Raw genomic sequence first — 15,370 nt, forward strand, 5'->3', positions numbered from 1 at the left:
GGAACATTGGAACCCAGCTGCTGCAGACAACACACAAGACCCATTGGGCGATTTCTGATTAGAAGGAAATGGGAACACTACCCCTTCCAGCCACATCTATTTGTAACAAACTAACAAAATCTTCCAGTTAGGCCTTGAAAAAAAGGTCCAAAGAACAGACTGAAGTTCTCTAGAACAATATGAGATCTGAATGGAGAAAGGAAACCTTTATGAAATGTTTTGAGAATTTTGTAGAACTGCAGGACCTTTAGACAAATAGATAAAAAATGTAATTTTATGAAGAAGAAGCTGCTCTAATAGTGATAGCTTTGATCTGAATAAGAGGTAGGGAAAGGAACGTACTAGAGTCTAGAAGAGAAAGACTGCTCAGAAAAGCTACTGAACTCAGGTTTAGATCGTTTTAAAAATAGGATTTCTATTTGGGCCATCCCAAGACAAAGGTGCAGACAAAGGACAGACTTTCCTTTTCTCGGTGACCCTCTGCCATGATTTACTGAGATATTTTCCAATCTCCTCCTTTCTACTTCAACAGCCCCTGGAAAATTCTATTCTTTCTACTATTTTTTCTTCTTTCCTTTAAAACAGCCAGCCTCCCCCACACAACACGTACATGCACACACTTTTTTTTACTTGTTCCTTAGGCATTACAAAGGGCAAAAGCAGGCACCCGGAGTCCTGCATAGTCACGTTCGTAGCTTATTACACAGCTGAAACAAGGCAACATCACAGTAGTAGTAACAAGGCATCATTGCAAACTCCAGAGTCGAGGGAAAGAACGAGGACTATGGGCTTCCTGTACCTGCTGCTCCTCAGGCGATCGGAATGCTCCCTTTAAGAGGTCCAGGGCTGCTGAAGGGTCTACAAACTTGCGATTTGATCCCATCATCAGAGCAAACAAATACTGAAGCTCCTGCATAAACACGATATTTCTCTTTTCCTGCAGGAAAGATAGCGATGTGTACTCTTATGACCTCATATTTGGAAAATTTGAACACATAAAGAAAAAAGTGGTCAACAATCTCTAATTTATATTTACAAAGTTCTAGATTGGAATCAGGTCTCAAACTGTTATAGGTACTCTGATAAAGTCTGTGTAGGGGACTGCCCTAAACTCGAGAATATCTATGTAGAAGCCAGAGAGAGAATAATGTCAGAAAGCAAAAGCGTTTATTTTCTAAAACCGCTGCCATCCCTCCTTTTGGGAAAGGCATCACCAAGGGAAATCCTGGGAAGGGTTAGATCTCAGCAGGAGGCTATATCCTTTGGCAAGAGTGGACTAAAGACTCTTCTAAGAAGGCCCAGGCCTCCCGGCATCATGTCATCCACTCGCATCCCTCAGCGCAAGCGACTAAAGGAGCCTGGAGAAGGCGCAAACAGACAGGGATTTCTAAATCTCCCACCCAGAGGCAGAAAAGCTGAGGCCATCAGGGTGACCTGCCACTTTCTTAGAACTGTTTTCCTAATTTTATTCCTGCTTAACTTTACATTATTTCTTGTCACAAAGAAAGAAAAAGAGCCATTTGGAAATGAAAACAAATGTTGCACAAGCCAAAGAGCATCACAGTAACCAGCTTTAACCAAAATTAAAAGGCCTTTGGGAAGAATGGGACTAAACAACAGTGAAGATTCCTTGACACCAATTTACCGTGTGACTTGGACAATTTTCAAGTACATTCTGTGGTAGGCTATAGCTGAGGACAAGTCTTCGGAATTCAGGCAACTGAAACAGAGACTGAAATAAAGAAATGGATTAATAGCCTTTCTTTCAAAATAACTGCAGCAAAAAAATATTTTTTACCTTAAAAGTATGTATAACTGTCAACCTAGTAATTCTACTATGTCTAAGGAAATAATAATGGCTACACATAAAAATTTCGCCAAAAGAATGTTAATCCTTTTTAGGAAAAAACTAGAAAAAACCTAATGGCTAGCAGGAAAAGATTAAATAAACTATAGTACATCTGTATAATGGATTATTATATAGTCATTAAAATAATACTGTAGAAACAATGCTTTCATAAAAGGACAACTACACAGTAAAAATGAGTGATCAAGAGCTACATGTATCAACACAGATGTATCTCAGAAATATTCTGTGTGAGAAAAAGGTGTAGAAAGATAGAGTATTATATTGTTCATAAGAAGTTTAATCATATAAAACAACATGATACACTGTTTAGGGTTACATACACCTGTGGTTGTATCTGTGTGAAGGGGGTGGTGGTATGACGGGCGATGGGTACAATGGGGACTTAACAGTACAGGGATTTGAAACATTTCTTTCTAAAGCTTTACTATTCTCCACTCTTTGCCTTAAATACTGTATTTTAAGAAATTTTAACAGATATCTCTGGCTAGCAGAATTAGGGAAAGGAATTCCTTTTTACTGTTTGTAAATCATACATTTTTCCAACTACAAATATCTTTTGAAAGTTAATGTTTTAAAAAATCTCTTTATGGGCTTCCCTGGTGGCGCAGTGGTTGGGAGTCCCCCTGCCCATGCAGGGGACACGGGTTTGTGCCCCGGTCTGGGAGGATCCCACATGACGCAGAGTGGCTGCTGGGTCCGTAAGCCATGGCCGCTGAGCTGCGCATCCGGAGCCTATGCTCCGCAACGGGAGAGGCCACAACAGTGAGAGGCCCGCGTACAGCAAAAAAAAAAAAAAAAAACCTCTTGTATGAATATAACTCCTCATCCCAACATAATCCTCAGATGAAAAGCCCTCCAGCCCACAGACTGGAACTCTTGAAGCAGCATCCTAGGTGGACTATAAGCCTCCGACTTCCCCCACTCCACGGCAAGCTCTACCGGGATTCAGCCAATAGGAGGAGTGTACACCTGGACTGGGAACTTACGTCGGGTTAGGATGTGATACCAAAGTTCTATCTGGAGCCGGGGCTGGGATGCTCAGCTCTACAAGCAGCCCCATCTCTTCTCTTCCCACCTCCCATGTCTACCTAGCGCATCTCCATTCCTCCTGGTTTCATCCCTACTCGGCTGACTATCCCGTAACATGTTCCAGCACTTCTGGTCTACCTTGAGAAAACTGGCCTTACGTTCTCAAGTCCCTTCACTCCACTTCCTCACCTTCACCAAAATCTGGCTTTTCCCAAAGATGCTATTATTCTTAAAAACTACAACAGTGTGAGCTGATGTTACTCATTTCCCAAACCAATATCAACTTGATCCTCCAACATCTGCTTCTTCTCCTGTAGTCTCTGTATCACTAATTACATCCTCCTCCTCCAGGCATCAAAGTTTAGAACTTCAGAATAATCGTTGACTCCTTTCCCTTTATCAACCATTTACATCCAGTAAGAAGTCCCTTGCACTCTGCCTCTGGGGCGCTATTTTATTCATAACCACCTCCTCTCTCAGTCCCTATCACCTGCTCTAATCAAACTCCCATCACTGCTCACCTGGATCACGGCACATCGTCTCCCTGCCTCTAGAACCTCCTCTGTATCAGCCCACTCTCCACACAGCTCCTTCTAACTATCTTTCTAATGTAACCAAAATAAAGCACCTGATTCACTGAAGACTGTCATATGGTGAGAGCTCTGCCATCCTTACTCGGTGACTTTGGTCAGTACCCAATCCACAGGACATCCTGTCAGCTCTGCCTTGGGAATAAATCAAGATTCCAACCTCTTCTCTATTTCCACGGCTACCAGCCTGGTCCAGGGCAGCACGGCCTCTCAGTGATGACTGCAGCGGCCCCCTTCATAGGTCTCTCCACTTGTATCCGCGCCCCTCCATTCTGCTCTCCTCACAGTGGCCCGAGGGAGCCTTTTAAAACTCGAGTCAGAGTCCATTACTCCTCTGCTCAGAACCCTCATGACTCTCCATCTCACTCAGAGCAAAAGACAAGTTACCTCTCCAGCCCCACCTCCAGTGATCCTTGCTTCCGCTCCTAGCATTCCTGCCACTCGGGACTCTGATGTCCTGTGAACACGCCAAGATCACTCCCACCTTGTGGCCATTGTTTGGTGCTTCCCCTTCTATACGGAATGCTCTCCCACGACAGTTGCCTGGCTCACTCCCTCGCCTGCTGCGTCCAGGGCAACTGCTCCAATCTCATCCCCTCACGCGGCCTAACCTAACATCGTAGTTTATGTTGGAACCTGCTCCCGTCCCTCCTGCGGCAATTCCAATCTCCCATACCCTGCTCTCTTTTCTATCACACTGACCAGAGTTTAACATACTATATAAACATCTATGTAGTTAACTAGTTAGTTTTTCAACTATTTATTGATTCCTATTTCAACTATTTATTTTCTATTTATTGTTCCTTGTCTGTCTTGCCTCACAAGAATCTAAATCCCTAAGGGCAAGTCTCTGTCTTGGTTTGGTTCACTCCTATATCTCAAGGGCTTAGAACAGTGCTAGGCACACAGCAGGAGTCCAATTCACATTTTCTGAGGGAACACAGGTACTTTTGTTCAGCCGAGGGACCCCCCCGGCTCCCATGAGCATCTTACGTCTCATGACCTATTCCTCCACTCCATCTCTACATACCCAGGATATGTCAATACTGGAAACACTGCCGCTTCTCAGATCACAAATTCAGAAAAACCTCCTCTTGAACCATAACCTGTCTTCTGGCTCATTTGTTCAATGACCCACAGGACACCTGTGCTTTGACGTCATCAGGAACCCAAGCAAACAGACCTCTTTCCTGTCCTCCCTTTCTGTCTTCATTTCTCCCTCTCCCCAGCTTTGATTCCGTGGTCTCTACCCATCTTTCATTAAATTCTCAAACTGCTCTTTTTTTTTGAAACAATCTCTTAGTTTTTATTTATTTATGTATTTATTTATTTGGTTGCACTAGGTCTTAGTTGCAGCATGCAGGCTCCTTAGCTATGGTATGCGAACTCCTAGTTGCAGCATGCATGTGGGATCTAGTTCCCCAGACCAGGGATTGAACCCGGACCCCCTGCTTTGGGAGCGCGGAGTCTCATCCACTGCGCTGTGCCACCAGGGAAGTCCCTCAAACTGCTCTTTTGTCCTTTCACCATACCCAGCAAATCCTCCAACTTAAATGAATTTAATTTTCCACTTAAGCGTTTTGGAGAACTGCTAAGAGAAGAAGTCCCGATCAAACAGGACATGTGGATACCACTATACATTTAAGGTCTACAACCTCACGGAGACCTTCACATTTTCAGAAATCCTACCACTGTATTCTGGCGCCAACTGGTTTCCCGCTGTTTACAACAACCATTTAAACTTTCACTCCCTTTAAAACCTGATTCTGTCACTCTTGCACTCTGCCTCAAAAAATGGCTGCTTATTTCAGAGGAAAAAACGACTACTAGGAACTATTTCCACTTTAACTGGCAGTCATCATTTCCTCCTTGTCCTCTCCCGTTACCCTCTTGCCCTCTTGCTGTTGGAGGCCAAGCCCTCCCCACACGCCCTGCTCTCTGTCCTGTCCTCCCATGCTTTCTCAGAAGCCTTTCTCAGTCATCCCCTCCATAGGCTCGCTCCTTTCACCATCTCTCACAGGAGGGAAGTGAATCCAGGGAAGGGTCTCGGTCTCAATCTCAATCTCTCCCTCTCTCTCAAAAGGAAAGAACTGACTCGTGTCCCTCATTCCCCAAGACCTTCCTACATCCTATTCTCAATGCAGAGGCCAGTGAGCCTCTTAAAATGGAAGTAGGATCGCAGCACTTGTCTGCTCCAAACCTTCCAATACTTTCCCACCTCACGTGATTCCTGAACCCGCATCGTGACTCCACGCTCCCCCTCCCCCGCCCCGCCTCCACCACCTCCCTGCACTCACAGCCGTCTGTTCCCCCTCCTCGGTCACTCAATTCCAGGCTTCTCCCTATTTCTCAGCTCCTGACCTGAGTCTCTGTACTTGCTGTTCCCTGTCTGCAGTGTCCTCTATATAATTATATGAAACATTCTTCATGGAACTACATGGCTCATTCCCTCGCCTAAGTCAGGCCTCTACTCAGATGCCCACCTTAGCAGAAAGGCCATACGTAACCCCCCTATATAAACAGCACCCCTTCCCTCTCTAGCTGAACCCTTTCTAGCCCCTCTTGCCCCCATTCATTCATCTTTATAGCACTTACCGCCACCTGATATATATTTTGTTTCCTGTCGGTCCCACTCTTTTCCAAGTAAACTCCATGGGAGTGAGGGCTTTGTTTTATCCACTGCTGTTTCCCCAGTGCTAAAACAGTCCAGGCACAGAGTAAGCTGAAGGAACCCATGGATTTTATGTGTGTAAACGGAGGGTTCCATTTTTGGCTAAGCAGCTGGGTCGGTGTCAAGTACTGTGAAGGAGAAGCCGGCAGGGCGGGATCAAGTGCTACACTGCAGCCACGTTAAGCTTAAGAGGCAACACGCTCCCCAGGGGAATTCATCCTCTAGCTTGGCTTTATCACCATCTACATGCTACTGATTCCCAGAACTATATCTGCAGCCCAGATCTTTTTACTGAACAACAGATTCACATAGATAACTGCCTACACGGTATCTCCACGTGGACCCTCAAACTCAGCATGTATAAAACGAACTGAAATCCCCCGTTTAACACTCACGCAAATTATTCCTCCTCCAGTGTTAAATGGCACTATCGTCCACCTGGTACCTCAAGCTAGAAACTTGCCGTCTTTCTCAGCCCCTCCTGCACGTATCCCTACCCGGTTGCTTATCAAATCCTATAGATCTGATCTCCTAAATACCTCGTGAATGCTTTGACTCCTCCCTTCCATGGCTTATGCCACTTCTCTGTTCCAGGCCACCATCATCTCCTTCCTGCCTGGTCATTTATGATAGCCTCCCAAAGACTGATTTCTCCTTATTAGCTCTTGCTCTGCTGTAATACAGCATTCACCAAAACACCTCCTCAACCTATTTATAACCACAGAAGATTCTGTTTTCAGTACTGACCAAGTTAGACACAAGAGCATCTAGGTCAAAAACACAAGAAAGCAACCAAAACACAATAATGCCATGGGGAAAACCCTCCATTTTTATTTATCTGTTTCCTTTTTTTTAAAGCTATGTTTCTCACATTTCAGTTTAATAAATTACAAAATCGTTTCCAGAAGACACAGTTGTCTCTTAATACCATACCTGAATAACAGCACTAAACCAACATGTATTGCCAACATTTTTCAGCCCAACGGGCCAACCATCAACTCGCCTCCAGTCATTGGGATTGGGATTTTCTCCCCAGACTTCACAGCGTTTTCTCTTTGAGCGTTTAGTTTCTGCAGAGGTTGCCTCGTGCATCCTATATTGTGCCAACATATCACACATCAAAAAAGAAAAGAGTTAAACAACAATATACTATATGGAGGATGTAGGTAAGCTTTCACAGGTAACTCAAAATGCCAGATAAACTATTTACTGGGTAACCACTGGCTATATAATAACTATAAGGTTGCAACATAAGTGAAAAGGTTTAAACATCAAGTTGTTAATCCTGCCATAACAGAGATTATTACTAACAAGGGCCCTGATGGAACTGAGTTGAGACTCAAGACTATTTATGGCTCCCATATTAAAAGTTTTACATTTCAACAATAGTGCCTTATTGAGATAAGAGGCACTGAAAGAGGCAAGAGAGACACTCTGCTAAAGATGAGAGCCTTGAAATTGCTTAGCACACAAACCATGGCCCTATGTTTCCCTGAAAGAAACAACCTGGCAGTATGAGGGGATAAACATGTCTGGAAACTGATTGGGCACCAATGGAACTGGATATCTGTGAACAATACCAGACAATCACCAAATCAGTACCAATTCAAAACATATATCCTCCTAGTCCTAGGGGAGCTGAGTGATAACTTTCATTTTCAATAGCCAACAACAAAACATTCAAAGTTTACAAAGGCTCAAAGTTAATAAAGAGAATACATATTTATCAGATATTTGCCCTAGACAGCTTTTCCCCACGAGCAAATGTGAACTACAAAACCTTGCAGGCTTCTACTCAAAGACCACAGGCTGCAATAAGACCCTTATCATATTTAGCTTCTTCAAAAGTGAACCAAAGAGTAAGTAAGCGAATGTGAATTTAAACTTTCTCATAAAAGAAATTTCATTTAGGTGCAATTAAAGAAGCTTGGCAGAACTGTTTCAAAGAGATACTGCCTTTGATCTACACACTAATGTGCAGAGCAAAGACTATAAATTAAATCAATAACCTGTTAAGATCTCTTCCATCAGCTTGAATTTTGGGGGACTCCAGCAGACTTAAAGCAATGGCGGCCTGAAGATCATCTTTGTTATCATGAGTAAGGTCTATTACTTCTGTAAGATAAATAGAAATTTAATTAGTCTACATGCAGGAAACATTGCCTTTCTGTTTGTATTGTAGGAAAAAAGGTAAAAGCACTCACAAAATTAGATACACTCCCTAACTCTCAATACAATGGCTCTTCTGTGTAAAAACAACTTTATTACTCTATGCTAGAATCAAATGAATAACTTACAGCTACACTGTAACCTTATGATTAGCTAACAGTACAGTAATAACAAGCTGCTAAAATGCAATGAGTCAAATACCCCCTTTTGCAGCCTTACTTCACAGAGTCAGAAATATATCCCGTACCTGTAGGTTAAATAGTCTCTTTACTTACCATTGTAAACTATCAGCTAAAAGTTGAACATTCAAAGAATGGATATTTTCAATCTCACACAAACTATTCTAGAGAACAGAGGATATACTCCTCAACTCATTTTACGAAGTCAGCATAACACCTTGGTATATCACAAACCAAGCAACAACAGTAAGAGAGAGGAAAAATGACAAACTCACGCATGATCACAGATGCAAAGAGCCTGAACAAAAGCAAACAGAATCCTGCTAACACACCAAAAGAGATTATATATTAAGACCAAGCTGAATTCACTGTAGGAAGGAAATACTGAGTTAATGTTTGAAAACAGACCAGGAAAATCCACTATCTTAACAGTTAAAGGAAAAAATGATCATCTCAATAGATACAGAAAAAGTATTTTATAACATTCAACCTCCATTAAGGAATAAAAACTCCAAGCCAAGTAGGAAGAGAAAAGAATATTTTTAGACTGAGAAAGAATACCCATGGAAAGCCCACAGCAAACTTTACACTTAATCGTGAAATGTTACATGCATTTCCTTTAAAACCAAGACTAAGACAAAGATGTCTGTTGTTGAGGGCTTTTATTCACCATGGTTCTGAAAGTTCCAGGCAGTGTGATAACAAAATAAAATAAATTTTAAAAAATAATAAAGATTGCAAAATAAGAAACAAATCTGTCATAATTCACAGATAATGATCACCTACAAGGGAAACCCAAAATAATCTATAGAAAACAGTTATAATTAATAAGAGATGGTTAACACCATTGTAAAGCAATTATACTCCAATAAAGATGTTAAAAAAAAAAAGAGATGGTTAGATAAAAGATCAATGAACAAAAGTTGAATGAATTTCTATATATGAGCAATGAAATACTTAATTTATAAAGAAAAAAACCACAAAGAACACAAAACAAAAAATCAAGACCTTGTGCTACTGGCATAAGAACTAACATATGTATCGATGGAACAGAATGAGTGGGACTGAACTGACAGTCCAGGAATAAACCTCACAGTTATAGTCAACTGATCTTCAACACAGGTACCAAGACAATTCAATAGGGAAAGAGTGGCTTTTAACCCCTCCTTCACATCATTTACAAAAATGAACTCAAAAGTGGATCAAGCCCTCAAGATAAGAGCTAAAACTACAAAACTCTTAGAAGTAAACAGGTATAACTTCATGACCTTGGATTGGACAATGGCATCTTCGAGATGACAATCAAAGCACAAGCAGTGAAAGAAAAGATTGGTAAATCTGACATCGTCAAATAAAAATCTTTGGGCTTCAAAGGACACCATCAGGATAGTGAAAAGACAGCCCACAGAATGAAAGAAAAATTTTGCAAATCATGTATCTAGTAAGGAACCTATATACAGACTGCATAAACTCCTGCAACTGAATAATAAAAAGACAAACAGCCCAACTTTAAAAATAGGAGAAGCATTTCATTAGACATTTCACCAAAGAAGATACACAAATGGCCAATAAGCACACGAAAAGATGCTCCACATCATTAGCCATTAAGGAAATGCAAATCAAAGCCACAATGAGATTATCATTTCACACCCACTTGGATGGCTAAATAACAAATGTTGGTGGAGATGTAGAGAAGTTAGAACCCTGTGTAGTGCTGGTGGGAATGTAAAATGGTGCAGCTGTTGTGGAAGTTAGAAGAATGGAGGCTGGCAGTTCTCCAAAAAGTTAAACATAAAAAGTTTCATGACATTGATTTCTTGGATATGACACCAAAAGCACCAACAAACAAAAACAAAAATCAACAAATGGGACTAAATCAAACTTAAAAACTTTAAAGCATGAAAGGACACAATCAACAGAGTCAAAACGCAACCTACGGAATAGGAGAAAATAATTGCCAATCATGTATCTGATAAAGGGTTAATATCCAGAGTATATAAACAACAACAAAAAATCAACTAATCTGATTTTAAAATGGGCACAAGGCTTGAAGAGACATTTCTCCAAAGATGATATAATATGGATAACAGACATATGAAAACATGCTCAATGTCACTAATCATCAGAGAAAATGCAAATTAAAACCACTATGTGATAATGCCTCACATCCATTAGAATGGCTATCAGAAAAACAAAACCCAGAAAATAACAAGTATTGGCGAGGATGTGGAGAAATTGGAACCCTTTTGCACTGTTGGCAGGATTATAAAATAGTGCAAATGCTACGGGAAACAGTGTGGAGGTTCCCACACTTTTTAAAAAATTAAAAGTAGAACTACCATATCATTGAGCAATCTCACTTCAGGGGATATATCCAAAATGAAAAACCAGGGTCTCAAAGAGCTTTTTGCACATCCACGTTCAAATGGCACTATTCACAAAAGCCAAGAGGTGGAAGCAACCCAAATATCCATTGATGGATAAATGGATAAACAAAATTTGGTATATACATACAATGGAATATTATTCAGCCTTAAATAGGAAGGAAATTCTAACGTGCTACAATCTGAATGAACTTTGAAGACATTATGTTAAGTGAAATAAGCCAGCTACTAAAGAACAAATACTGTATGATTCCACTTATATAAGGTACTTAGAGTAGTCAAAATCATAGAAAACAGAAAGTAGAATGGTGGTTGCTAGGAGCTGGGGGACGGGGTAATGGGGAGTTACTGTTTAATGGGTAGAGAGTTTCAGTCCTGCAAGACAAAAAAAGAGTTCTGGGAAGGCGGAAGATGGCGGAAGAGTAAGACGCGGAGATCACCTTCCTCCCCACAGATACACCAGAAATACATCTACACGTGGAACAACTCCTACAGAACACCTACTGAAGGCTGGCAGAAGACCTCAGACCTCCCAAAAGGCAAGAAACTCCCCACGTACCTGGGTAGGGCAAAAGAAAAAACAGAGACAAAAGAATAGGGACGGCACCTGCACCAGTGGGAGGGAGCGGTGAAGGAGGAAAAGTTTCCACACTCTAGGAAGCCCCTTCGCGGGCAGAGACTGCGGGAGGCGGAGGGGGGAGCTTCGAAGCTGCGGAGGAGAGCACAGCAACGGGTGCGGAGGGCAAAGCGGGGCGATTCCCGCACAGAGGATCGGTGCCGACCGGCACTCACCAGCCCGAGAGGCTTGTCTGCTCACCCGCCGGGGCGGGCGGGGCTGCGAGCTGAGGCCGGAGCGCAGGGAGAGGACTGGGGTTGGCGGCTTGAACATAGCCTGAAGGGGTTAGTGCACCACAGCTAGCCGGGAGGGAGTCCGGGGAAAAGCCTGCACCTGCAGAAGAGGCAGGAGACTTTTCCTTCCCTCTTTGTTTCCTGGGGCGTGAGGAGAGGGGTTTAAGAACGCTGCTTAAAGGAACTCCAGAGACGGGCGCGAGCCGCGGCTAAAAGCGCGAACCCGAGACGGGCGCGAGCCGCGGCTGAAAGCGCGGACCCCAGAGACGGGCGCGAGCCGCGGCTGAAAGCGCGGAATTCAGAGACGGGCGCGAGCCGCGGCTGAAAGCGCGGAATCCAGAGACGGGCGCGAGCCGCGGCTGAAAGCGCGGAATTCAGAGACGGCGCGCGCGAGCCGCGGCTGAAAGCGCGGAATCCAGAGACGGGCGCGAGCCGCGGCTGAAAGCGCGGAATTCAGAGACGGGCGCAAGCCGCGGCTAAAAGCGCGGACCCCAGAGGCGGGCGGGAGACGTTAAGGCTGCTGCTGCCGCCACCGAGGGGCCTGTGTGCGAGCACAGGTCACTCTCCACACCCCTCTTCCGCGGAGCCTGTGCAGCCCGCCACTGCCGGGTTCCCGGGATCCAGGGACAACTTCCCCGGGAGAGCGCACAGCGCGCCTCAGGCTGGTGCAAAGTCACGCCGGCCTTTGCCACCGCAGGCCCGCCCCGCACTCTGTGCCCCTCCGTCCCCGCCGGCCTGAGTGCGCCAGAGCCCCCAGTCAGCGGCTCTTTTAACCCCATCCTGTCTGAGCACAAAACAGACGCCCTCCAGCGATCTACACGCAGTGGCAGGGCCAAATCCAAAGCTTAGCCCTGGGAGCTGTGAGAACAAAGAAGAGAAAGGGAAATCTCTCCCAGCAGCCTCAGAAGCAGCGGATTAAAGCTCCACAATCAACTTGATGTACCCTGCATCTGTGGAATACCTGAATAGACAACCAATCATCCCAAATTAAGGAAGTGGACTTCAGGAGCAAGATCTATGATTTTTTCCCCTTTCCTCTTTTTGTGAATGTGTATGTGTATGCTTCTGTGTGAGATCTTGTCTGTATAGTCTTGCTTCCACCATTTGTCCTAGGGTTCTATCCGTCCATGTTTTTTTTTTTAATTTTTTTTTCTTAATAATTAATTTTAATAACCTTATTATACTTTACCTTCGTTCTTTCTTTCTTTCTTTCCGTCCTTCCTTCCCTCCTTTAGACAACGAATCATCCCAAATTGAGGAGGTGGTCTCTGACAGCAAGATTTAGGATTTTTCCCAATTTACCTCTTTTAGTGAGGGTGTATGTGTATGCTTCTGTGTAAGATTTTGTCTGTATAGCTTTGCTTCCAACATTTGTCCTAAGGTTCTTTCCGTCCCTTTTTTTTTTTTCTAAATAAGAAGTTTTTAATTCAATAACTTTATTATACTTTATTTTATTTTTACTGTATCTTCTTTCTTTCTGTCTTTTTTCCTTCTTTCCCTCCTTCCTTCCTTCCTCCCTCCCTCCCTCCCTCCTTTCTTTCCTTCTTGCCTTCTTTGCTTCTTTCTTTCTTTCTTCCTTCCTACCCTCCTTTCCTTCTTTCTTTCCTCATACTTCTACTAATTCCCTCTACTTTTTCTCCCTTTTATCCTGAGCCTGTGGATGAAAAGCTTTTGGTGCTCCAACCAGGAGGCAGGGCTCTGCCTCTGAGGTAGGACAGCCAACTTCAGGACACTGATCAACAAGAGACCTCCCAGCTCCACATAATATCAAACGGCGAAAATCTCCCACAGACCTCCATCTTAACACCAGCACCCAGCTTCACTCAACGACCAGCAAGCCACAGTGCTGGAAAACCTATGCCAAACAACTAGCAAAACAGGAACACAACCCCACCCATTAGCAGAGAGGCTGCCTAAAATCATAATAAGGCCACAGACGCCCCCAAACACACCACCAGACGTGAACCTGCCCACTAGAGAGACAAGATCCAGCCTCATCCACCACAACACAGGCACTAGCCCCCTCCACCAGGAAGCCTACACAACCCACTGAACCAACCTTAGCCACTGGAGACAGACATCAAAAACAGGAGGAACTACAAACCTGCAGCCTGCAAAAAGGAGACCCCAAACACAGTAAGATAAGCAAAATGAGAAGACAGAAAAACACACAGCAGATAAAGGAGCAAGATAAAAATGCACCAGACCTAACAAATGAAGAGGAAATAGGCAGTCTACCTGAAAGAGAATTCAGAATAATGATAGTAAGGTTGATCCGAAATCTTGGAGATAGAATGGACAATAGATTGGACAAAATGCAAGAATCAGTTAACAAGGACCTAGAAGAACTAAAGATGAAACAAGCAACGATGAACAACACAATAAATGAAATTAAAAGTACTCTAGATGGGATCAATAGCAGAATAACTGAGGCAGAAGAACGGATAAGTGACCTGGAAGATAAAATAGTGGAAATAACTACTGCAGAGCAGAATAAAGAAAAAAGAATGAAAAGAACTGAGGACAGTCTCAGAGACCTCTGGGACAACATTAAACGCACCAACATTCGAATTATAGGGGTTCCAGAAGAAGAAGAGAAAAAGAAAGGGACTGAGAAAATATTTGAAGAGATTATAGTTGAAAACTTCCCTAATATGGGAAAGGAAATAGTTAATCAAGTCCAGGAAGCACAGAGAGTCCCATACAAGATAAATACAAGGAGAAATACGCCAAGACACATATTAATCAAACTGTCAAAAATTAAATACAAAGAAAGCATATTAAAAGCAGCAAGGGAAAAACAACAAATAACACATAAGGGAATCCCCATAAGGTTAACAGCTGATCTCTCAGCAGAAACCCTACAAGCCAGAAGGGAGTGGCAGGACATACTGAAAGTGATGAAGGAGAAAAACATGCAGCCAAGACTACTCTACCCAGCAAGGATCTCATTCAGATTTGATGGAGAAATTAAAACCTTTACAGACAAGCAAAAGCTGAGAGAGTTCAGCACCACCAAACCAGCTTTACAACAAATGCTAAAGGATCTTCTCTAGGCAAGAAACACAAGAGAAGGAAAAGACCTATAATAACGAACCCAAAACAATTTAGAAAATGGGAATAGGAACATACATATCGATAATTACCTTAAATGTAAATGGACTAAATGCTCCCACCAAAAGACACAGATTAGCTGAATGGATACAAAAACAAGACCCTTATATATGCTGTCTACAAGAGACCCACTTCAGACCTAGAGACACATACAGACTGAAAGTAAGGGGATGGAAAAAGATATTCCATGCAAATGGAAGCCAAAAGAAAGCTGGAGTAGCAATTCTCATATCAGACAAAATAGACTTTAAGGACTATTAAAAGAGACAAAGAAGGACACTACATAATGATCAAGGGATCGATCCAAGAAGAAGATATAACAATTGTAAATATTTATGCACCCAACATAGGAGCACCTCAATACATTAGGCAAATACTAACAGCCATAAAAGGGGAAATCGACAGTAACACATTCATAGTAGGGGACTTAAACACCCCACTTTCACCCATGGACAGATCATCCAAAATGAAAATAAATAAGGAAACACAAGCTTTAAATGATACATTAAACAAGA

The 15,370-nt window shown here is 42.9% G+C and overlaps 1 protein-coding gene across 6 annotated transcripts in view; it reads right to left on the reverse strand.

The window, feature by feature from the left end:
* Positions 1-15,370, reverse strand: part of USP28 (ubiquitin specific peptidase 28) — a 64,698-nt gene that overhangs the window by 27,195 nt on the left and 22,133 nt on the right. For all 6 annotated transcript variants that reach the window (XM_060160422.1, XM_060160417.1, XM_060160421.1 and 3 more), the window contains 4 exons: positions 8,170-8,275; positions 7,094-7,253; positions 1,646-1,732; positions 800-937 (listed from right to left, as the gene is read on the reverse strand). In XM_060160422.1, the coding sequence (XP_060016405.1) occupies positions 800-937; positions 1,646-1,732; positions 7,094-7,253; positions 8,170-8,275 (491 nt within the window). The remainder of the gene's footprint in view (positions 1-799; positions 938-1,645; positions 1,733-7,093; positions 7,254-8,169; positions 8,276-15,370) is intronic.

Source organism: Lagenorhynchus albirostris, chromosome 9, assembly GCF_949774975.1.
Source record: "Lagenorhynchus albirostris chromosome 9, mLagAlb1.1, whole genome shotgun sequence".
Classification (NCBI taxonomy): Eukaryota; Metazoa; Chordata; class Mammalia; order Artiodactyla; family Delphinidae; genus Lagenorhynchus; species Lagenorhynchus albirostris.